The sequence below is a fragment of the Chionomys nivalis genome, chromosome 4, assembly GCF_950005125.1.
Source record: "Chionomys nivalis chromosome 4, mChiNiv1.1, whole genome shotgun sequence".
Lineage (NCBI taxonomy): Eukaryota > Metazoa > Chordata > Mammalia > Rodentia > Cricetidae > Chionomys > Chionomys nivalis.
The window spans coordinates 21,726,652-21,751,595 of record NC_080089.1 but is presented as its reverse complement, the minus strand read 5'-3'; the positions used below and the strand labels follow the sequence as shown (position 1 = coordinate 21,751,595).

Genomic DNA, 24,944 nt, shown 5'->3' with positions numbered 1-24,944 from the left:
GGCTCACTTATTTTTCAAAACAGTTTAACTCTGTCCATTGTGGTTTTGAAAACCATATAAATAAACTGATGTAGAAGTTTATTACTAAATTCTGTAGAGATGCTGCTCCAACAAATCCAAACCTTCTTCCGAGCAGGATAAGCAGAACGGACTCCAGCGCCCCTAAGAGCCACTTCTGTATCTCACCTGGTTAAAGCAGGACTAAGGGACTTAAGGACTCTAATTCCTCCATGTCTGTCACCTGCCCCTCCCCCAACCAGGACGACTCTTACTCTGGCATCCTGGGACAGAGAACAAGCTGCCAGATGGCCCATCAGCAATGTCTTCAGAGACTTTTTCTCAGAGACAAAGGGGGCGTGGCCAGAACCAAGGTAAAGGCACACTGTAATCCACGCCTGCCAGCTGAAGCTGAAGGGTTATAGTTCCGAGGTTACAGCATAGGCTTCATGATAAAATCTTTTCTCAAACCAGCAAGATGGAGTTGCTTATGTCCACCCTTCCAAAGGAAACCGGAAGCCAGGAGATTATAAAACATGATTCTTATGCATGGCTCCTGGCAGTAGCTAAACATGCTCTAGCCTCATTTCCTGCTTACATTCTATTTTTTTACTTATATATTTGCTTCAGATACTGGCATGTTCCTCCTCAAGAGTGAGGGGTTAAACCAGCAAGTGCAAAAACTTACCAGTCTGGCAGAGCAAATTCTCTTCCTTGGTTTTGTTGCTTTTTTTGTTTTTAAAACATTCTGTTAGGTAATTTGATAATGGAGTTTGTGTAACTAGTGGAAATTTCATATCATTTATTGTCAGAAAAAGTTAAAAATTTTTATTTATAGTCTCTCTATTAAGAATTATTAATTCTTAAAACACTTATCACTTGATCGTTTATAGCATTGGGCAAAACTGCATGTGCTTAAACTTTGTCTCAAATTACGCTGATTTCATATTATATGGATGTCTATTTTTATGAATCATAACGACCACTTTTAGAAAGATATTCTCAACCAGTCTGCCTCCATCTTAGGCTTGGAAGCCATCTTATATTAAAGACAAACTAGGTTCATTCCTGTTTATGATTAAATTTGTTTCTCAAAGGTTCAGCTATATATGAACTGCCTTAACTACAAATGGCTCTGCACTGCTTGTTCCAGGAAACCACAACTAAGCCTTTGTTTCAAAAGGTAGTCGAATCTGTGGGGTTAACAGTGTCGCGCACCTTTTAACCCAGCACTAGGAAGGTAGAGGCAGGCAGATCTCTGTGAGTTCATGGCCAGCCTGGTCTACATATTAAGTTCCAGAACAGCCAGGGTTATGTACAAAGACTCTATTTCAGGGGGAAAAAACGTCATCCGCCGGGCAGTGGTGGTGCACGCCTTTAATCCTAGCACTTGGGAGGCAGAGGCTGGCGGATCTCTGTGAGTTCAAGCCCAGCCTGGTCTATAAGAGCTAGTTCCAGGACAGGCTCCAAAGCTATAGAGCAACCCTGTCTCGTAAAACAAAAACAAACAAGTCTGATACTGTTTTCATTTATAAATACATTTTAGCCGATGTAACCTTAGTTAGAAAATTCAGTGTAAATGCACAGCTGGGGCTGATTCTCCGCAAAAAGCCCTGCCATAAATACTTGTAGCCAAGAACTTGTCGTTTACTGTCCCACAGGGTCTGAGACGGTGGGCCGAGCCAAGCCGTCTCCGAGGCCCTGCGGTGATGAACGTCCAATCAAGCACTCAGACCGAGAGCAGGGGCGGGCTGAAGTCTGCGCCACCTGTTCGCCATCTTGGGTCTGGTCCAGATGTTCCGTACTGCCCAGACGGCCCGGGAGGTTCTGCACATGGCCGCGTGAGGAACCACGCACGATGAGGACCCTGGTGCCCCGGAATCTGGAGATGGTGAGTCTGGCGGGTGGTCCCTGGTCCCCGCGCGGGGACTCTCCGCAGCTCTGGCTCGGAGCGTGTGTTGTGCCGGACGGGAAGGAAAGCGATAACCACGCCTGGACCCGGCGCCTTGGCTTTTCATTGTCTAAGTCCCTCAGCTCCTCATCTCTGTCTCCTGGCTCCCGCTCCAATTCCCGACACTGCACCAGGGTTTTAGGTGTTCAGCCTGGTGCCTAGATGGTCTCCCATCTGTCCCCGGGACCTCAGCTCGACTCTATCCCCCAGGTACCTGGAACTCCATCTATTTGTGTCGTGAACTCCATCTCTTGGCTCCCAGTTTGGCAAAGCACCTCTGGCCTGGGCCTGGGCATGCCATGGGGGCCGGGACCCGCCTGTGTGTTCCTGCGGCTGGATAGGTGTTCAGGGGACAGCAGAGGCCCTGTACCCGCGGGTGGTGGGACCCACAGGACGGGCGCGGGGAGCATCGCTGAGCGCTGGTGTTATCCCTGGTGAGCAGATCACGGTCACATCACGCAAGAGCATGGAGTGGCTAGGCCTCTGGGGATTGGTTTCGCCAGGCGCCCTGCAGACCGCTAAACCAAAGGCGCTTTTGTCAGTCTCTTCTTCCTCCGGACCAGGATTTCCATTTTCCGTGTGTCACAGTGAACGTGGATGGGACGCCTCTTCCTTTATTTGGCAGTTGTGTCTGTACAGCCCTGGTGAGCCTAGTACTCATGTAGAGAGGGCTAGCCCCAAAGTCACAGAAATCTGCTTGCTTCTTCCTCTGCCTCCCCAGTGCTGGGATTAAAGGCATGCACCATCACCGCCCAGCTTTTGTTTAAGGTTTTAAAGAACTGAAATGTCAATTTATAAAATGCTTTTACTAATTTTCATTTTAAGAACAGAGTGCGGAATTCCCTCTTTGGCATGCCGGCTTCCTCTCAGCACTTGTCTCTTTTTAAAACTGTTTTTATAGTTGTATGTAGAGTGCAGGCATCCTGCTACGTGATGCATTCAATATCTGGTGCGTGTCTGTTAGAATTCAAACCGTCAAAAGCCACTGGGCCCAGCGGTGGTAGCATACACCTTTAATCCCAGCAGCACTCGGGAGCCAGGGGCAGATGGATCTCTGTGAGTTTGAGGCCAGCCTGGTCTACAAGAGCTAGTTCCAGGACAAGCTCCAAAGCTACAGAGAAACCTTGCCTTGAAAAAGAAAAACAAAAAGCCAGTGGAAGAGAGTACTCACACGAAGTCGGTGAATGGACAGAGTTTTATGTTTTTTTCCCTTTTAACTACTTTGCCATGGAAGTAGTTAAGCACCATTTGATTTTAGATCCAGAGAGACTTGCATGTGCCCAGATGCTTTTGTTTCCAGAGCTTTAGGTTTTTCTGTATTCAATAAACGGAGGTCCTCCGCATAAGGACCAACTTCTTTCAGGAAGTGGAAGATTTTAGAGGACTTGGAGACTTCATTTGAGAAATCACAGGTATAGCTGTCTGTGTTGTAATCCTTTGGAAAACTCTGACCATGTTTTCTGAAATCCTTACACTAACAGATTTTTGGATTGGTTTTTCTTTCTCCCATGAAACAAATCAAATGTCGCCTGCTATGAGACCGCCACAGAATAGAATGAACCCCCACTTTGTGTTCCAAAAGCTGAAGACTTGGGTTGAAGAGAACTGTGTCGTTACAGGAGCGGGAGCAGGTATCATTTGAGGATGTAGCCATGGACTTCACCCGGGAAGAGTGGCAGGACCTGGATGCTGCCCAGAGGACCCTCTACAGGGACGTGATGCTGGAGACCTACAGCAGCCTGGTGTCCTTGGGTGAGTCAGACTCCTCTAGAAACTCCAGAAGCAATTCTTTCTTTTTTTAGTTGATAAGGTAGGAATCATTGCTAATTTAATATTAATCCAGTGCACATTTCCAAGTGTTTGGGAGCAGTGGGGTTTGCAATGCCTTAGGTCATCTGTAATGGTCAGACGAATGGTTGTCATCTGTAATGGTTAGACGAATAGTTGTCATCTGTAATGGTCAGACAAATGGATGTGAGAGAGACATTTATCAGCCCGGCTTTACTTTTTTCTATTGTGAACATTTTAAACTTATCTAATAAATGTTTTGAAGAATTTAATTGTTTTTTATCTTGTTTGCTGTTCTGTAGAATATAAGTTCTTCCTCACTTCCACAGACATCTCACTAAAAACCACTCACTGCCTTTCCAACCCCAGCATACATTTTTCCATACTTGAGAGTTAACACTGTTTTTATCTCTACTTCTTGGCTGTCATCTTTATTTCGGAGTTTGGGTAGCATAAAGGTGTGTGTGTGTGTGTGTTAGTGTGCACACGTGCACATGTGTGTCTATACATTTCATTTATATCTTTGACTTTTCTGGGAAACATCCACTCACAATAAATATGGAGGTCTTCCTACCGTCAGGGTGTTCAATGTCCTTATATGTTATGGAAATTAATTTCATGTTAAATGAGTCGTTTAGCAGTATTTTCTTATTCTGTAAGTTGATTTCTGTTTTCTTTTTTTGGTTTTTCGAGACAGGGTTTCTCTGTAGCTTTGGAGCCTGTCCTGGAACTCCCTTTGTAGACCAGGCTGGCCTCGAACTCACAGAGATCCGCCTACCTCTGCCTTCCGAGTGCTGGGATTAAAGGTGTGCGCCACCACCGCCCGGCCTGTAAGTTGATTTCTTCTAATAATTGTCTACTTTTCTGTATAGATGATTTGGAGATTGATGCTCTCCCATGTGTTGACTCATGTTTCTGTTCTCCACATGTATAAAAATACTGATGCTGCCCATATATTCTAGGAACTTCATGGCTTTCAACTCTCATATTTAACTTTGGACTCAGTTTTAGGTTACTTCTATGGTGACAATGAAGATGCCCTGTATCTTAGCTCAGAATTGATGCAAGAGAACGTCCCTTGTGAATATGAGTTCTTAGACTTATTGAAACCAGCTGGTGATGTTTAGTGGTCCATTGCACCAACCAAACACCGGAGACAGGCATTTTAAAAGGAAGCACAGTGTGCTTTTGCTTGTGGTTTGGTTTCCAGTTGATTTAGAGTTACAAATGCATCTTTATTTAAAAAGCTGAACTAGCCGGGCGGTGGTGGCGCACTCCTTTAATCCCAGCACTCGGGAGGCAGAGGCAGGCGAATCTCTGTGAGTTCGAGGCCAGCCTGGTCTACAAAGGGAGTTCCAGGACAGGCTCCAAAGCTACAGAAAAACCCTGTCTCGAAAAACCAAAAAAAAAAAAAAAAAAATCTGAACTAAAATTTGGCATTTTCCACTAACTAGGGAGCAAAGATCTGCACAGGCTCACACTCTTTTGCTTGGCCGCTGTTCTTGTGTGTGCTCGTGGCAGCTGTGCCCTTTTGTGCGGGCTCGTAGCAGCTGGGCCCTTTTGCTTCCTTGACAGCTCTGACAGCAGCTATCGCTAAGCTTTCCTAACTTCTGCATTCTGACTCCTGTTGGCCACAATGTCAGGAAGAGATCAGCCAGGGACAGCCGGGTGGGGGTTTGACGGCATGGTGGATGCTTTTGAAGTTTTCTGACTGCCCTTTTACGTGCAGTTTTTAGAGAGGACAGTCTACCTTATCTGGCCAGAAATATGTCTCAGAAAGGAATGCAGGGTTGCATTCCGTGTTAAGAAACTGTAGAAGGAAAGATGGGGAGGAGGTTGGCCTTTGGTGAGGAAGAATATCGTGCTATCAGATGTGTGTGTCTGGAGACCTCAGCTCCGTATCGGGAAATAGTGTTGAAAGAGCACATCTCTGTCCTGTTGAGGACCTTAGAGGAGAACATTTCATGCCTTCTCCATTGCTTATGCTGGAGGCTACGGATTTATTGGTTGTATGTAGTCATTACTCTGTGGAGAAAGTCATGCCTAACATATGAGGGTTTATGTGAAGATAGGGTATTATTATTAATTTGTTTGTTTTTTGGACAGGATTCCTCTGTGTAGCCATGGCTGTCCTGGAGCTCATTCTGTAGACCAGGCTGGCCTTGAACTCAGAGATCTGCCTGCCTCTTGGGTGCTGAGATTAAAGGTGTGCACCACCACCGTATTTTTAAACTGCCCTTCATGCATCTGTTGTGACATTCCTGTGGTTTATTGCTCAATGTGTAAATGTAATGATTTAAACTTGTGAGTTTCCGAACGGGCATTTGGTACTATAGGGTAGCCACCAGAGAAGACAGCTTGGACGTGGGCGTGAGCCAATAGAAAGTCTTTATTTCCGGGCCTGGCAACTACACGGGGTGTTCAGGATCCCAGTGAAGCACCAGGCCTTTCTCAGTGGGAGCTTTTACGACACAAACTACATCCTGGCTGGCATACTTCAGTTGACAAGAACAGTTAGTCAGAAGCAGAACTGCAGAAGCCAGAAAGCAAGGCTGGTGCGTTTAGAGACTGTCCCAGAACTATGGGCTCTGACGGATTAGACCTTTGTTTTAGTTTTGGCCAGTGGAACTGTGTACATGCTGTGTGTTGTGACCTGAGGGGTGCCCTCCATCATGGAGTCAGTTGTGCTGGGTCTGGGGCCTGTTACAGTGGGATCCTTGGGAGCAGTCACATGGGATCCTTTTTATAAGCTTCTTATTTTCTTTTGTTTGTTGGTGGCTTTTGGGGGTTTTTGTTTTGTTTTGTCTTATTTTGTTTTTCGAGACAGGGTTTCTCTGTGTAACAGCTCTGGATAGCCTGAAACTTGCTCTGTAGACCAGGCTGGCCTTAAACACAGAGATTCACCTGTTTCTGCCTCCCAAGCACTGTGATTAAGGAACATGCCAAAACACTTGCCCGTTTATAATCTTTTTATGTGTTTGTTTTCTAGTTTTGTTGAGAATTTTTGCACCTGTGTTGACTAGGAATACACACCTGTAATTTGGTTGCTGTGTAGCTTGGACAACATTGTAGAGCCCAGGTGGTCACAACAGGAGCTTGACCGTTCCTCCAGTAGGTCTTCGATGCGCAGCACCGCCACACTGTCCTCTGGAACAGCTAGAATTGTGTTTGTCTCAGAGTTTTACTGTAGTGTGGCAGGCGTGGAGTCGCTGTTGGTCGGATCCGTTATACTTCCTTTGAACTCTCTGGACCTGAGTGTGCTAATCTACCCCAAGATGTAAAACTTTCTCACTGAATCAATATTATAATGTCTTTTCCCTTCTCTTCTGGAATACTCACCAGGTATTATTTTCCTTTTCATCAGTGGGAGGGAGTTGAGCAGCTGGCATATTACATGTCCTGTGTATCTACACGGAGGTCACAGGATAACCGTAGGTTTTGGTCCTTGTGTCCCACCTTGAGATGGTGTTTCTTGTTGGTTTTGTGCTGCATATGTCAATCTAGGTGGCCCGTGAGCTTGCTGGGGATTCTCCCGTCTCCATCTCCTGTCGTCCACAGGGGCACCAGGGTAGCCGACGAGTGTGCGAAGTTTCCAGTTTTGGTCGTTGTTGGTTTTTCTGTGTTTATGTTTTGTTTTGTGTTTGTGCTGTGTATCTGAAATCAGGTCCTCATGCTGCACAGCCCTTTTACCCACTGAGTCATCTCCCCAGCCCAGATATGTGCTTCCCGATCACTTTGGAATCTTAGAATTTTACTCCCCAATCCCTGTTCATCAATTGAGTTCTTCTGTAAAGCTTTGACTAGTTCTCCCCCCCACACACAAAATATATTTAATAAACTTGTTATATAAACCAAACACAAATGCCCATTAATAATTCGAAGTGACTTCTAGCCAGGAGTGCTTGTATTTAGGAAAACTGAAACATTTGCGTATTCATAACACAGCTCCCAAATAACCACATAGAGACTTAATATTAATTATAAATGCTTGGCTGATGGCTCAGGCTTGTTACCAATTAAGTCTTACAACTGAACTCATCTTTCTTGTCTAAGATCTACCATGTGGTTGATGGCTTGTTACCTCACTTTCTACACGTCCTGCTTCCTCTGTGTCTGGCTCAAAACTCCTCGGTCCCCGCCTTTGTTCTCCCAGCACCCTCCTAGACTGGCTCTCCTGCCTACTCACTTCCTGACCAGCTATAGGTCAGCCAGCTCTTTTAACCAATAAGAGTTATACATATTTACTCTGTACAAAGATTGTTCCACAGCACAGCCTGATGGAAGGTCGTGTGCTGTGTGATCAGTAACCCTGCATTGTGTCTTATCCGAGCCTTGCTAACTGTAGTTACGCACTCTGGCTCAAAGCAAGGAAGTAGTGTTAGCAACATGCCTTCTCCACAGCGGTTTGGGCCTTATGTTTAAATAAGTTCCTGAAGGACATTCTCAGCCTGCATCAAAGGTGTTGTGTTCTTAACACTGACTGGGAGGAGGGGAGTAGATGACCACATACATCACATACAAACTCATGACAGTGAAGTTCCAAATCCAACTTTGTATTTTGATCTCTGTTTTTATAAAGTTAACTTAAAAACTTCTTGCCGTGTTGTTGCTGGGCAACCACGGTAGGGCTCCCGCGGTTCGGCCCCCGCTTCAACTCAGCAAGCCGGTTCGGCTCCTGCTTCAACTCAGCAAGCCGTAGGGGTCCCGGCTCCCGCTTCAGCACAGCCAGAATGTGCTCAGATTTCGCAGGGGCTCAGGCAGAGCCTGAAACCAGTTGAGAATTCCTGCAGTGTGGCAAGGCTTCGCAGGAGCCAGGAGGGACTGATCTTTCCATTTGCTGTACCTAGCATGTGATCAGAGGAAGCTGATCACACTGAGATGCACTGGAAAAATTGGGGTGCCTGACTGATTTATTTGTGTGATCTATACAATAGGTTTCAAATTCCGATGACTCCACCCACTCCTGCCCAGGAGGAAGTCCTTCTCATTCAAGAGGAAGGCTGCAACAAGTTGTAAAGTTATGATCTATGTAATATTTTCTCCCTCTTCATTGTCCACAGACCAGGGTTTTTTTGTTTTTGTTTTTGTTTTGTGATGATTTTCTCGTTTTCAGTCTGTCCTAAATACCATATATGTCGCCTCTAATTATCACTTCCGTTCTCTTCAAATCATCTCCTCATTATTTCATGCAGTATGAGCCTGAAGATAGTATTCCAGTCAACAAAGAAAGAGAGAGCATCTCTCCCACAAGCCTCTAACCACTGATCATAGCACCATTTGTGAATCGGAGCTGTCTGTTGTCTTGTAGACCCGTCTCAGCACTCTGGCTTCACTCTCTATTGCTCCACACTTACAGGGCACTGTCTGAACAAACCTGAGTTGATCTTCAAGCTGGAGCAAGGACTTGGGCCATGTACCGCAGCGGAAGCCTCGGACAGGAGCCTCCCAGGTCAGTGACTGCATGGCGAGCATGGAAGGAAACTCATTAGTCTCTGGCCCGCTTGGGCTTTTTCACTGACTTTATCTAAAGCCACTCCTGAGGACTAAGTCTCATAAATAAACGTCAGCAAGAAGAAAGTGCTCGATATTAACTTGTAAACCAGAACGCCTCTAAGATGAGGGGAGAAATCATACATGTGCTTCAATAGCAGCCCTTAAAGCAAGTCATCTCAGCTTTCCAATCAGGGCTGGCGCAAGCAAACTAAATTCTTACCTGCATTTGTTTGCTAATGAAAACACAGACTGTACAGATAGAAAGTGATATTTGAAGCAAACTAAATGCAAGGGAAATCAAAACTAGGTTTTCTTATCAAAGTTGAAGCATATGGAAAGTCAAAGGAAGTCTGTTTATTATGAAACTATGAACTATTCATTATGAAGTGATATCAAATATAAATATATATTCCCTGAACATTTGTGAGCCAATGTTCTTATAAATGATGTGCCCCAAAGTGTCAGGTTCTGTTAGTTAATGTCAGTACCCACTCTTGAGGGGATAGACTAAACAGACCAACCGGAAGTCACACGGGTAAAACTCCGTTTCACGCTCGAAGCAAAGCATTTCCTTTAGTATAAGCAATGAACCGGGGTGCTCGTTCTTTCTTCCTTCTTGTTAAAATAAGATTTAAACTGGGTGTGCTAGCATACGGCTTTCCTCTCAGTGCTCTGAGCTTGAGGCTAGCCTTCTCTACACAGCAGCTTTCAGTGAGACCCTGTCTAAATCCTATGACAGAATTGCCTAGAAGCTCATGGGCCAGCTAGCCTGGGGTCTGCAGTACAGAGGAAATAGGAAAACCTGGCTCAATGAGGTAGAGAACGAACTCTGGAAATTTGTCCTTTGACTTCCAATCATGTGTGTGTGTGTGTGTGTATACACATGTCTATATTCACCCTACCTCACATAATGATGATGATGATAATAATAATAATAAAAATTAAAAGCACACACACTATGGTCGATAATGTCCAGTTGTCCATTCACTCAGGAAGTTTTTCATTTGTTGTTTTTGTTTTTTTTTTTATGAAATGAAATAGAACTACTGTCTGTAGGCCCATATTTACTGAACAATTACTCACAATAACCATGGTATGATATTGCCCCATCTGCTTATCACTGGACTCAGAGAAGGCTGTACATAAAAAGTGTATCACTCGGCCTTCATAAGAATCATTGGCCAGGTGATGGTTATTCCCAGCACTTGGGACACAGAGACAGGCGGAGCTCTGTGAGTTCGAGGCCAGCCTGGTCTACAGAGTGAGTTTCAGGACAGCCAGGGCTACACAGAGAAACCCTGTCTCGGACCTTGGTCTTACAGAAACAGGGACGGAAGTGAAATAAGTTAGAACTGAAATAGAAAATATCTCCTTTGTATTATGCACTGAATACAGAACTGAAGTCAAGAGTAAAACTGGGTGGATTCATAGGGGTAATGAACCAGCGCAGGGGAAGATGGGAGACTGCCTTGTCCTATAAGATGCGGTAAGTAATTTATATTTGCATTTGAGGTGTTGTGGTGTTCGCCTTTACTCCCAGCACTTGGGGGGCAGAGGCAGGTGACCACTCTGGTCTACATAGCAAGTCCCAGGCCAGCTGGAGCTACCAAGTGAGACCTGGTCTCCAGTGTGCACACGTTTTTCATTCAGAATTGTCAGCTATGCACAGAAAAACGCACTGCCATAATAAACTCTGGTCACTATTTAGTTTCCATGAAGGTGTTTCTTGTTGTTTTAGAAGGTGAAGAGGAGGTGTAAAACATGCATTAAAGAGAAAGTTTGGGAGAAGGTGTCTTCTGCTTCTGAGGAAGACACTTTGCCTCACAAACCCCACAGAGAGTTCTATTGCTTTTACCCAGTGCAAAGTAACCTTTTAAACACATATATTTAGCATTCTTTTCCCTAACATGTATTCCTGCTTAGGAGAGAAAACATTTGGCTATGTTTACATCTTATATATAACTATTTAAAAGTAAATCTCTTTTACCCATGAAAGATGTGTACCATAGATGATATTATACGTATAGTTAGTATCATAGAGGAATGGAGCGACCAGGACCTAGCAGGGGAAAATCAGTTGGGACCTACAGCGGAGAAAGAGGTGAGTAGCTTCTCTTTGTGCTTCCCCAGAAGAAAACACAACAGTAAGAGACGTGACCCAGCATGCAGTGTGTGCTAGTCCCATTTGCTACACAGATCCGTGAAGCACTAAGATGTGTACACTCATTACTATTCTATACTTTCTATGAGGGAAAAAGTCCACTTTATGTTAGTATTGCATAATAAGACTATCATGTGATTCATGGATAGGGATTTTTTTCATCTAATTTCAGATCTTCCTATATTGACTACCCAGAATGTGACCAGCCAGGAAAATCATAAGGTGCATTTGTGGGAAGTTGAAACCTTCCAAACCAAGGCATCAAGTGAGAAGATTGTAAGTAAAGCATTAAATTTGGGCACTTCATCTAAATCTGACCATAAAGAGGGAAGCCTATTATCCCTAAGAATTTGATGTTAAGCTGGTGAGAAGGCGCAGTTATTACCAGGCTGCCTTGTGAGCATGAGGACCTAAGTTTGTTCTCCAGCACCCAAGAAAAAAGTTGCGAGTGGTGGCAGAAAGTTCTTATCCCAGTGTTCAGCAGACTGGGAAAGAAGGCTGTCCTGGACATCTTTTTTTTTTTTTTTTTTTTTTTTGGTTTTTCGAGACAAGGTTTCTCTGTAGCTTTGGTGTCCGTCCTGGAACTAGCTCTTGTAGACCAGGCTGGCCTCGAACTCCCAGAGATCTGCCTGCCTCTGCCTCCCGAGTGCTGGGATTAAAGGCGTGTGCCACCACCGCCAGGCTAGTCCTGTGTAGTGGGAGCTGCGGGCTGTGTTCCTGCCACCCCAGCTCCTGATCGCCTGGCTAGCTTATGCCCCGAAATAACAACACACAAACTGTATTCTTTTTTTTTTTTTTTGGTTTTTTTGAGACAGGGTTTCTCTGTGGTTTTGGAGCCTGTCCTGGAACTAGCTCTTGTAGACCAGGCTGGTCTCGAACTCACATAGATCCGCCTGTCTCTGCCTCCCGAGTGCTGGGATTAAAGGCATGCGCCACCACCGCCCGGCAAACTGTATTCTTTTAAACACTGCTTGGCCCATTAGCTCTAGCTCTTACTGGCTAATTCTCATATCTCGATCAACCCATCTCTAATAATCTGTGTAGCACCAGTCTTACCAGGAAAGATTCAGCATGTCTGACCTGGCGGCTTGCTTCATCGCGTCTGCCCTGAGAGGAGCTGCATGACTTCTGAGCTCACTTCCTCTTCCTCCCAGCATTCTGTTCTGTTTACTCCACCCACCTATGTTCTAACCTATGAGGGCCAAGCAGTTTCTTTATTTTTTAACCAATGACCTTCCTCCATCAGTCCTGGACATCTTAACTAAATCAGCAAGCCCCACCTTTAATGAGAGACCCTTTCTCAAAAATAAAGGTGGACAGTAATTGAGAGGCCTCTGTTGTCAGCGCATGCACACTTGCACACAGGTGGACACACATGCATAGACATATATGTACTCACATCTTCCTGACACAGACACTTAACCCAGGCAAGAATGTACCGTTTCTCAATATTTAGCTTCTTAATTACCGGGAGGAGAATAACTCAGTTTTTCATGCAGTCGGCAAATCTTTTGCATCCTGCATATCTTGTCCATAACAACAATGATCTTTAGTATGTTTGACCAGGAATATCATTCTAAGCTAACGCAGTGTGTTCGATACATGAAGTTTCATTTAAAGATACCTGTAGTAAATTCAGTAAGTATTGAAAAGTCATTTAAGTGACACTGTATATGTAGCACAAAACACAGATCATGTGAAGTTGTTTAGCCACTACTAATACATTTGGGATTCTGTGCTGTATAAATCAATTCAGTAAATGGAAAAATGCACATGTATGAAAAATGTACATGTGCCTGTGAGAAATCAGACCTCACAGAACCTCAAGAACAGAGGCCAGGACAAAGGCCTCTTTGTAGGTATAAGAAATATAACAAATTCTTTATTTCAAGGCAGAGCTAAAGAAGCAACAGAAGACCCATCCAGGGTCAAAGTCCTGTGGAACTGAAGCGTATAGGAAGACATTTTGCCAGAAATCACAGGGCACCGGGAATCAAACGTCTCAGACTCGTAGGAAAATCATCCGTTATGTGTCAACTCTCAGTGAAGCTCAGGGGCTTCGTAAGAGTGGGGAAGGCACGGAAGCTTCCTTCCAGAGCCCACATGCTACCGTATGTCAGGAAACGCCTACGGATGTACAGCGTTGTGAACGTACGGACTGCAGAGAGGCTTCCATCTGCAGCTCAGAACATCAGAGAATTCATACAAGCAAGAAGCCCTATGAATGTACAGCATGTGGGAAGGCTTTCTCCCTCAAGTCATACCTCACCCAACATCAGAAAATCCACATAGGCAAGAAGGCCTTTGCGTGTTCAGAGTGTGGGAGGGCCTTCTACACTAAGGGGAAACTTACTCTGCATCAGATAATCCATACAGGGGAGAAACCTTACGAGTGTACAAGATGTGGGAAGGCTTTCTCCCTCAAGACGTACCTCACTCAACATCAGAAAATCCACACAGGCAAGAAGCCTTATGAGTGTAAAGAGTGCGGGAGAGCCTTCTACCGATTAACACACCTCACGTTACATCAGCGAACTCATACGGGTGAGAAGCCCTATGCTTGTACAAAATGCCAGAAAGCTTTCTACTGCCAGTCCCAGCTTAAGCTACATCAGCGAACTCATACGGGTGAGAAGCCTTTTAAGTGCATGGAGTGTGGAAGACCTTTCTACTATAAGTCACACCTAACTCGACACCAGAGAATTCACAGCAATGAGAAGAAGCCCTTTGAATGTGCGGAATGTGAGAAAGCCTTCTACTGCAAGTCGGACCTCACTGCACATCAGAGGTCTCACACGGGCGAGAAGCCCTATGCATGCATGGAGTGCAGGAAATCATTCCACCAGAAGTCCACACTCCTCCTACATCAGAGGACTCACGTGGGCGAGAAGTCGTACGCGTGCTCAGACTGTGGCAAGGTTTTCTACTGCAAGTCACATCTCACTCTGCATCAGACCATACATACAGATACACGCCCCTATGTGTGTACAGAGTGTGGCAAATATTTCTACTATAAGTCACTACTCATTGTACATGGACGAACTCACACAGGCGATAAGCCCTATGAATGTGGAGAATGTGGGAAAGCCTTCTCCCGCAAGCCACACCTCACTCGACACCAAAGTACTCACACAGGTAAGAGCGATTTGAATGCAAATCAGGTGGGAACGCTTTCTGCTGTCAGTCACACCAGGGAGCACACGCGTGTGGCAGGCGTTCTGAAGGAAAAGAATGCAGGATAGCTTTCTACTTCGCGTCACAGTGACAGTGGGCGGCTCAGATGAGGAGCCCCGAGGAGGGAAGGAGGGAACTTTATCCCGCGAGTCACAGCGAAGAATAAATGGGAATGACCACCGTGTAGAGTGAAGCTCAGCGTTCTCTACGTCGCCGCTCAGGCGCATTAGCGCTCTCACGCAGACAAGAAGCTTTACCCGTGCGGAGTGGACAAAGTCATTCCCCAGTCGTACCTGCCCCAGCACAAGAGGCCACATGGATGAGAATGTAAGGAGTATTGGCATTTTTTTAAATCATTTATTGAAAACTGAAACTTGGGGATAAATATTAAGGAATAAACGTGAGAAATTCAGCCGGGCGGTGGTGGCGCACGCCTTTAATCCTAGCACTCGGGAGGCAGAGACAGGCGGATCTTTGTGAGTTCGAGACCAGCCTGGTCTACAAGAGCTAGTTCCAGGACAGGCTCCAAAACCACAGAGAAACCCTGTCTCAAAAAACCAGAAAAAAAAAAAAAAAAAAAAAAACGTGAGAAATTCAGAGTAACTGAGAAACAACCCACCTTCTCTACTTCCTCAATCTGAGAGCGTGCAACCCCTTGGCCCCGCCTCTTTCTTCACTGTGTGCCTCTTTCTCCTCTTAGTCGGCCAGAGAACTCGATGGCCCATTCTGGTCTTCTGAATGTGAACTTTGTCCCCTAAGCCGAGATCAGCTCCACTGGTGGTGGTCTGGAGCCATCAACACCAGCAGATCTCCCCCAGCGCAGGAAAGCCTGGTAGACCCGTTTGCCCTCGCCTGACGACAGAATGTCCGCGAGTCAGAAGACTGATGGTTATAACAACTATGAAAATGTATCAGACACCTACAGGATCAGGACTTCTGCCTGGGGGGAGTTCTGTAAGAAAATCCATACATGATAAAAAACCTAGGAATTTAAGGAATGTAAAAATTTTATGATACTGGAGCCAAGATGGCCATGGTGCTCATGGCTCCTGCAGGGGGCAGTCGAGGCTCCTGAATCCCTCTCCCCCACAGCAGACAGATGAGAGCCGCTTTAACCCAACCAGTGCCCTCCTCCCACCCCATCACCCCTGCAGTCAGCATGGAGGAGCTGCCGCCGCCACCACCACTGCCAAAACCTAATCCTAAACCTGAGCACTGCCCTACAGCAAGAAACTTAGAGAGGAGCATCAGAGAGAATGACTGTACCTTCACCAGATGTGTCCTGGCACTTCTGTAATTTCTGATATCAGAATCTTTTAAAAATATTTGAAGATTCATTCAAGATGGTGGTGGTCCCCGACACTGGTAGTACCACAGAGCAATTTGTGGGTGGGTCCCTGGTCACTCTCTTGGGACTTGACCCTCAGCATGGAGCCGCCATTGCTCCTGAGCTGCCCAAGGGCTGCAGGCAAGACGGTCATACACAATGAGCCTTCGCCAAGGGCGGAGCCATATGCAGTGGCCTGGAGCTCTATCGGGTCCTGCCCTGGACACCCTGCCCAGCTGAAAGATCACCCTGACTCGGCAACAGCACGATATCTGAGAGGAGCCTCAGCAATAGTCCAGTATTTATGGTGCTTCAGAAACCAGAGATCTTGAACCAGACCAATGACTCATTGCAATAAGTATGTGCATGTAAAGCTATTTGGACAAAAAATAATATACTGTGTGACACGCTGCAGTTCGCCACTTAGATAAATAAACATCCAAGAGAGGCAGGAAGGACGGTGGAAGGGAGCAGCGCATGAAGAAGGACAGAGCTAGAGCCACGGGTGGCGGCAGGTGTGGGATAACAGCAACAGGTCGCGGAGCGCGCCATGGTCAAGTGGGGGCAGCGCGGTGGGGTCCCGAAGCCGCTCCCCAGCCTCCAGGGTCACCCTGGCTCCTAGCAACATCAGGATGTCCAAGGAGATTGGTTCATTTCCTGGACTGGGTCTTCTCAGAAATCTTCCATGGTCCGTGCTGCCACCAGAGGTCATGTTGCTATATGTGGTCTATGCAGCCAGGGGTGCCTGTGGTCTGGACTGCTTGTGCAGGCTGTGTTAATGCCTTTAGACTGTTGCTACCAGAGACCATAGGGTGGCTGTGGCCTATGCTCCCTGTGGGGGCCATGTTGGCATTAGTGGTCTGTTTCTGCCGGAGTCCAGTGTTGATGTCCATGGTTCATGCTACCATCAGAGGTCATGTTGGCCTCCATGGTCAGTGCTGCCACCTGAGACTGCTGATTTTCTTGGTCCATAGGACAAGTGGATGTCTGTGGAATGGGCTACTGCCTGAGTTGATGTTTGTAGTCAGTGTTGCCAGCAGATGTCAGTGGTCTGAACTCTTGCTGTAGGTCATGTTTGTCTATAGTCTGCCCCACCACAGGGGACAGTGTAGCTATCCATGGTCTGTGTTACCACCAGAGGCCATGCTGCTGCTGAGGGTCATGTTGGTGCTTGTGATGAGGGCTGCCAAAGAGACCTTGTTGATGTCTGTGGTCTCTGATGCCATTGGAGGCAATGGTGTTGTCTGTGATCTATGCTGATGTCTGAGGTCTGTGCAGCCACCAGAGACCATGATAAGGTCCGTGGTCTATGCTGTCTTCAGAGACCATGTTGAGGTCCATCTTCCATTATTCACAGAGGCCATGTCGATGTCCGTGGTCAGTGCTGCTGCTGGAGACCATGATGAAGCCTGTGGTCTGTTGATGCTCCTGGAGATCATGTGGATGTCCGTGGTCAGTGCAGCCTTGGGAAACCATGTAGAAGTCCATGATCCAGGCTGCTGTTGGTTGTGGGCAAGGGAGCATCTGTTGCAATGGTATCAATGACTCCAGCCAGACTCAAATTGAGAATGAGAGACAGTGAAGACTCCTGCAACAACCTACACACACACACACACACACACACACACACACCCCAAGAAAAACAAGCAGTCTAGACAGGAAGCCATTGGGGAAATACTTAGTAATTGTGATAAAGATGCTGAAGTAACTCTTCACAGTTGTTGGCTTCTGGTGGGGGATAGGAAAGGACTCAGCTATCTTTAAGGGGCTGGCCCCTGGGGGTTTACCATGCTCTAATGAGTATATGGCAATAGGAATTGTACTTGGTGTATTTGGGGGCAGGGCACAAGGGTGGGAGGTTGGACCTGGGAGGAATGGGAAGTGAGTGTGACCGGGATACGTAGTATGAAATTCCCCCAAAATAAAAATATGCTGGAAAAAAATATCTCTATTATAGAAAACAGGAAAGAATCTTATGAAATCGCAGTGTCAGTATACGAGCGGATGGGCAATCCCGTGAATGTGAGGACTATGCTATTAAAAAGGATTTTAGCAGGATCTAGTTACAGAAGAAAGTATGGTGCCCCTTGCCCCCCAACAGGCTGGAATATTAGATCAAAAGGACACTCTCTGTCATAGGGGACAAAATAGCTACCTTAGTGCCCATCAGCATACCAGGAAAGGTGCCCGTTAAAGCCAAATAGACCCAGATCTATCAACAGGTAGATTCATTAGCTGAAATAGTTCTATAGTGTGATTGGGCACTCAACCTGTTCTAGGTAAAACAGAGAGGTTACTGTATCGTTTTAATAAAAAAATTTTTTTCTATATAAACCACTCAGGAATCATTAGAAACAATCTGACTGTACTAAAAAAAAATGATTGCAAAAAAGGGAACCTGAGTTGAAGTGAATAACTGGAAGCCATTCTCCTTTCCAGGTTCCTCTAGGTGGTAACTCTGAAGTCAGCCATCACAAGGCCTTCGGCCCTTAGGTTTCTGCTAATGCTGGTGGATTTTGCACCACTAATGCTTCAACTAAACAATAATTCCTGCCTGGGTACCATTAGGCTGATGGTTTTTAAGTCCCAACATAAACAGTTACCGACACAAAGTCAAATACTGGACTCAGAATACAACTCGAGGGGGTGATGTGAGAGCCAAAGTTACATTTTGAATTTTACTGACTAGGCCTTAGAGAGCCACGAAGCAAAAATGCCTCTGACCAGCAAGCCCTTTCCCCAAGGACAGAGAGTTCCTGAAATGCTGAAGGCTGTTGCTTACGGGAGCTAACAAACCACGTGTTTTCACGCCCTAAACAAGTTTGTTTGACCCATCTGCAGCAGATATGCTTGATCATATGTGGGCAGGAGGAACATGGGCAGGAAATGTCAGGATATCTGCTCTTCTGATTGAACCTGATGGAAATACAATGAATTATGGGTTTTCCTTCTCAAGCCCTTGCAAAACTTGATTCAGGGCCATTTCCTGGGAAACCTGCCACATACCCGGCCAGAGCCTATCTACCTGGTCAATACTTAGTTAAAACATGCTCCAAGTTTGGCTTTAAATTGTGGTAGTGGTCTCATTCTTTTTTTGCGGGGGTTAAATTGATTTTTATTGAGCTCTACATTTTTCTCTGCTCCTCTCCCTGCCTCTCCCCTCCTCTTCAACCCCCACAAGGTCACCATGCTCCCAATTTACTCAGGAGATCTTGTCTTTTTCTACTTCCCATGTAGATTAGATCTATGTCTGTCTCTCTTAGAGTCCTCATTGTTGTCTAGGTTCTCTGGGATTGTGATTTGTAGGTTGGTTTTCTTTGATTTATGTTTAAAAACCACTTATGAGTGAGTACATGTGATAATTGTCTTTCTGGGTCTGGGTTACTTGACTCAAAATGATGTTTTCTAGCTCCATCCATTTGCCTGCAAATTTGAGGATGACATTGTTTTTTTCTGCTGTGTAGTACTCCATTGTGTAAATGTACTGGTAGTGGTCTCATTCTTAGCCAGTGGGATTAGCAGCCACCCCTGGGCAAGTGGTCCTGGGTGGTATAAGAAAGCAGGATGAGCAAGCCATGGTGTGCAAGCTGGTGACATTCCTCCATGACGTCTGCTTTACTTACCGCCTTCAGGTTCCTGCCTTGAGTTCCTGTTCTGACTTCCCTAATGAAAAACTGTATCCTGTGAGGTGGAATTAACCCTTTTCTCCTCAAGGGGCTTTCGGTCATCATGTTTATCACAGCAATAGAAACCTAAGCAACACAACTCATGGATTAATGTGTCACAAAAATTTAAAAATTTAAATTTAAACTAAGGTTGAAATGTCTAAGTGTAGGGGGCTGGAGAGATGGCTCAGTGGTTAAGAGCATTGCCTGCTCTTCCAAAGGTCCTGAGTTCAATTCCCAGCAACCACATGGTGGCTCACAACCATCTGTGATGAGGTCTGGTGCCCTCTTCTGGCTAACTGTATACATAATAAATAAATATTTTTTAAAAAAAGAAATGTCTAAGTGTAGCAGAGTGCATTTCAGTATTAAGTTTTGGATTTGTGTTGAAGACCAGGTATTACAGTTTTGTCCCCTATCTGTGATGATACTAAGCAGATAGAGCCAGTGGGAGCAAATGAGGCCATGGAGAAGTGTCCTAGGAGAGATACTGGTTTCCCAGTTTCTTTTCCCTCTTGTCTTCTTGGCTACACAAGGTGAGCTGCTCAAGAGGGTTTTCTGCACCAAAGGATCAAAGTAAAATACTGATAGCCTTGTGGTGGTGATCAGATTCCCACTTTTCACAGAGGTACCAGCCTGGCGTCAGTCCTAATTCTCAGGAAGCCAGAGAAAGACACTGGGACACAGTGGAACAAACTGCCCACATCTAGACTCCTCTACTACAGACAGCCATATGACTGGACCCTCCAGTTTCTGTGGGAAAAGAGTGCACTGGACATGGGCTCTCTAGTCCCTATAGATCCGTGTGTACCCCAAAACCAGACTTCTACCACCAGTGCCCCAAGGATCAGGGCAGAGCCCAACTTTTTCTTCATTATACCTAAGATCACTTTAGAGACTGGGATTTGGGCTCCAGGCGTCTCTATTGTCGGTGTGGGCATGGGGTCTGACTTCTCAGGTTCCAGGGGTCACTGCAGGATCCAGAGTCTAGACTGCCGTGGTCACTGAGGTCACTGCAGATCTGTGACTCTAACCACAGCCTCCAGATAATACACAGACCGCAGTGGGTTCAACATGTGTTATCCTGCCCCAAACAGGCTCACAAAATGCAAGACACAATCACAGTTTAGACTCTACATGGTCACCTTCACGCTTAGTGCGCAGCCCACTCTCAACCCTGTCCTCACACAGCTGAGAAGGGATCACCTCAGCAACTGCACTGGACAGTCAACACCGAGTCTCACCATCCCTACAGCAGAACTTTGTGCTTCGTGAACTCTTCTTTCTAGGAAGAGTCATGGAAAACAAGATATCCAAACAGATCAAACTGAAAGTGAATTCCACTCCAACAGATGAGTGAAACATGACCAACAAAGACCATGACATAAACACAACCTCCATCACAACCTACCCTAACCTGCTAACGCCCTATCAGGAATCCCAACCACAGAGACAGTTAACATGTCAGAGAGAGAATTAACGATCATCTAGGCCAGCGGTTCTCAACCTTCCTGATGCTGCGACCCTTTAATACAGTTCCTCATGTTGTCATGACCCCCAACCATAAAATCATTTGTGTTGTTACTTCATAACTGTAATTTTGCTACTGTTTTGAGTTGAAATGTAAATCTCTGTGTTTTCTAATGGTCTTTCTGGGATCAAGACCCACAGGTTGAGAACAACTGATAAAGGACATTTCAACAAACAGATGCACAAATTTAGAAATTTACCCAAACTAGTCTCCAAAGTGAGCATGGTAGAAAACTTCCAAAAGTTAGAGGAAAAGTAGACAACGAAGCACAAGAGGTGTGTAGAGCTTCAACTAGACATGACCACAGAAGAAACTCGGGGACCCAGTACAATAGTAAAAATACCAAAGGAAAGAAAATGTAGGGAATATTATTCAAGACACTGGGTAGGCAAGAACTTTCTTTCTGAATGCAACACAAATAACACAGGAACCAGTCCTAAATATTGACCCATGCGACTACATGAAACAAAACTTTTCCGCACAGCAAAGGAAGCTATCAGCAGAGCACACAGCCCACAGAATGGGAGAACATCTCTACCAGCAACACTTCAGACAGGGGCTGACATCCAGAACTTACGGAGAACTGCAGAAATTAAATACCAAGAAAATAAAACTGCCGATCAACAAATAGGATAATTAATTTTTTAAAGTGTTCAATATCTCTAGCCATGAGGAAAATGCAAATTAAAACTACTTTGAGATACCACCTCATCCCAATCAGAATCTACCAACAAATGTTAGAGAGGATGTGGAGAGAACCCCTTGCTCACTGATGGGAGAGGTGCAAAGTAATATAGCTCATTTGGAGATTTCTCAAAAAAATTAAAGATAGAAGTACCATATGACCCAGTTATTTCTCTCCTGGTCAGACACCCAGGAATTTCACGCCCTACCATAGAGATATTTGTATCATAGTTACCCCATGTTTGTTGGTGCTCTGTTCATATAACAAGGTAATGGAATTAGCCTAGTTGTCCATCGACAGACATGGATAATGGAAATCTGGTACATCCATAAAATGGAATACTGTCCAGCTCTGAAGAAGAATGCAATCTGTTGTAGGACTCGGGGATGAATCACTAGAGTGAATAAGTGTTTGAAGAATCATTGTGGAAAGTGGTGATTGTTTTCCATGATTTGCAGAGCTGCTCTGAAGGGGCATTGCAGCCCTTGCATGACTTTGGTCACAGATGCTTCGGGCACACCTGAATCTCTAGGATTATTGTGGTCTGCAAATGTGTGGGGCAGGTGATGCTGTCCTTTAGAGACATATGATTTAGAATAGGTATCAGGAAATACTTTACCCAAAAAAACAACTTTATGTAACAATCAATAAAACACCTTGGTATGGCTGTTGAGGGTTCAGTCCATCAGAGGCTGGACCTCCTTGCTGTCACACAGGCCTTAACATTTCTTCTTGGAGTGACCTCTTTCTTGATTGTCTCATGCAACACAGAACATCCCAACAGAAACCATGAAATCTGTGGGAAAATGGATGAACTTACAATATATACTATTCAGTGAGGTCACCCACTTACAGCATGTCCCCCATCATATGCAGAATCTTCCCTGTAATATGTGCAGAAAAATGACACGAGTCATGAAAGAGCATAGTCTTTTTTGTTTGTTTTTTTTTGTTGGTTTTTTTTTTTTTTTTTTTTTTTTTTTTTTTTTTTTTTTTTTTTTTTTAGCTTTTGTGATTAATGCATAGGAAAAGTGCAAAAACCGAAGTGGGCTCTCCATAGCCTCAGGATAGCTGCCTAACTATAGAACTACTTCATTGAGATGAATAGACTTTGAGTCTGGCTAATTTCACTGTGTGATGTTTTTTATTTTCAAGTTATATATAAATGATTTTTAATTTAAAAATAAGAAGCTAGGTGTAAGATTGTAAAGGAGCAGCAGTACACACGCAGGGAGCACCGAGAGGGTTAGGCCACACTGCACATGGCGCGGATTCCCCGACTAGCCGCTGCTGTCCCGGATGCAGGCTCAGTGGCAGTTATTCCCAGTGGCTCTCACCCTGTTGCACGAGCACCGGAAGTCGCCAGTTCGAGTAAAAGCACAATGCCTTTTACCCAAAGGCCGGGAATCCGACATCACAGATTCGCGCTTACAGTGCCTTTCCCGACCTCTTTGGAGGCAGAAATCGCCTGTGGGTCCCTAGCTCCTGATGCCGAACCGCACCGAGGACTGTTGGGGAAGGAGCTTAAAGTGAGCGGCTGCGTGCTGGAAGTCCACTGGATCTCGGAAGATTCTCGCCTCCTCCGAATTTCCATCATGAACTTTCTTGACCAGCTTTCCCTAGTGGTGAACACCATACAGCGCTTTGGGCCCCCAGTTTCTCGTTAAGCCTGGCTGGGAGAAGGCGCTCAGGTTTGACCTTATGTCCGGTCCCTCCTAAGCAGTACAATCCTACGGAAGAGATTCCAGAAATAGTAACGGCCACTTAAATGCGGGGCCTAATATTTTTTTGCCTGACTTGGTCTTCAGGTCCTTAGGGGCCACTTGTTTAGTCTGGTGCTTAAATGTTTGTTGCTGAAGAAAATAAAGCTGTACGGATATATTTTTTTAAGAAAAAGATTGTAAAGTATAGTATTGTTTTGATTTCCACGAATTTGCTATGAACTCTAGAAGGACACATTCCTTCTAAACTGTCAGGGGCAATCCGCATTCCTAACATGGAGCTCTTGAGAACCTTTCTTCCTCAAATCACAAATGACACAATGTTCAAGAAAACGATGAGTTTCGCACTCTTCTCAAATGTTTGAATGCCTGCGCCATCCCCTGACGATACCAGGAGATCCCCCGAGGAACCCCAGATATGTGTGCAACAGAAATGTGCTCCTGAGCTGCGTGTATCTCATACAGAGAGAATAAACTCCCCCTCACCTATGCCTGCTGAGTGTTGCTTCTCTTCCACAGCTCTGCCATGTCTTAGGGTTTCCATTGCTCTTAGAAAGGAAAACATTTAATTGGGACTGGCTTACCGTTCAGATGTTTAGTCCATTATGGACAGGGTGGAAAACATGGGAGCAGACATGGTACTAGAGAAGGAGCTGAGAGTTCTACATTTTGATCCTCAGGCAGCAGGGACAGAGCTGACTTGAGCTTCTGAAACCTCAAAGCCCACCCCACAGAGACACACTTCCTCCAGCAAGGTCACGTTCACTCCAACAAGGGCCACTCCTGATGGGCCAAGCATTCAAACACAGGAGTCCATGCGGACTTTCCCATCCAAGCCGCCACAATGTGTTTGGTTTTTTTATTTTGTTTTGCTAGATAACAAAGTATCTCAAGGCAAGTGGCCCCAAAGATTCATTCTCCCTGAGATCTGATTTGAATTTCAAGGTGAGATGTTCACTGGCCTACACATCTCCTGAGAAAGGATAAAGTGTGACTCACCATTTGTGCAATTTCGGGGACATTCAATTTAGTAATATTTGCTCTCCACTATAATCTTGCTGTCTTTTATCACACAGTGAGCTTCTCTTCTTAAGTGAATTCCTTAAATAATTATTTAGAAGCCACCCTAGCTAGCTAACTCTTTACTTGTGAACTCTAGGTCTTTAGCTAAGACTTAACTAGATGAAGATTCTAGCAAATATTGAGGAGACACAAATTCTTACATTAAAATAGATGGCCTTGTAGGGGAAGAGATGCTAAGGTTATATGGTATTTCCAGAAGATAGATTCCATGTTCTGTCATACTGTTACCGACGTACATGGAGTTGAGGCATCATACGGTGCTCATTCAAGTAGCAATGTTAGCCCTTGCTTTGGATATATTATTAATTTTATGAAACCTAATGTCAAATTATCATAATCACAATAATGCATATGCAATTATTGTTTAA

The 24,944-nt window shown here is 45.2% G+C and overlaps 2 protein-coding genes across 2 annotated transcripts; both read left to right on the top strand.

Annotated features, from left to right (window-relative positions):
• Positions 1 to 1,718: 1,718 nt before the first annotated feature.
• LOC130872908 (zinc finger protein 25-like) lies at positions 1,719 to 15,050 on the top strand. The gene is made up of 5 exons (XM_057767284.1): positions 1,719 to 1,888; positions 3,568 to 3,700; positions 9,093 to 9,185; positions 11,563 to 11,666; positions 13,283 to 15,050. The coding sequence occupies exons 1-5, from the start codon at positions 1,856 to 1,858 to the stop codon at positions 14,630 to 14,632; spliced, it is 1,713 nt and encodes a 570-aa protein (XP_057623267.1). The 5' UTR covers positions 1,719 to 1,855; the 3' UTR covers positions 14,633 to 15,050.
• Positions 15,051 to 23,034: 7,984 nt separating this feature from the next.
• LOC130872688 (EKC/KEOPS complex subunit Lage3-like) lies at positions 23,035 to 23,439 on the top strand. The gene has a single exon (XM_057766865.1). The coding sequence runs from the start codon at positions 23,035 to 23,037 to the stop codon at positions 23,437 to 23,439; it is 405 nt and encodes a 134-aa protein (XP_057622848.1).
• Positions 23,440 to 24,944: the final 1,505 nt, after the last annotated feature.

Coding starts and splice junctions, on each gene's coding strand:
- LOC130872908 (XM_057767284.1), top strand. CDS start 1,856: ATGAGGACCCTGGTGCCCCGGAATCTGGAGATG. Junction 1,889..3,567: donor TGCCCCGGAATCTGGAGATG/GTGAGTCTGGCG, acceptor GTGTCGTTACAG/GAGCGGGAGCAGGTATCATT. Junction 11,667..13,282: donor AGGCATCAAGTGAGAAGATT/GTAAGTAAAGCA, acceptor CTTTATTTCAAG/GCAGAGCTAAAGAAGCAACA.
- LOC130872688 (XM_057766865.1), top strand. CDS start 23,035: ATGGCGCGGATTCCCCGACTAGCCGCTGCTGTCCCGGATGCAGGCTCA.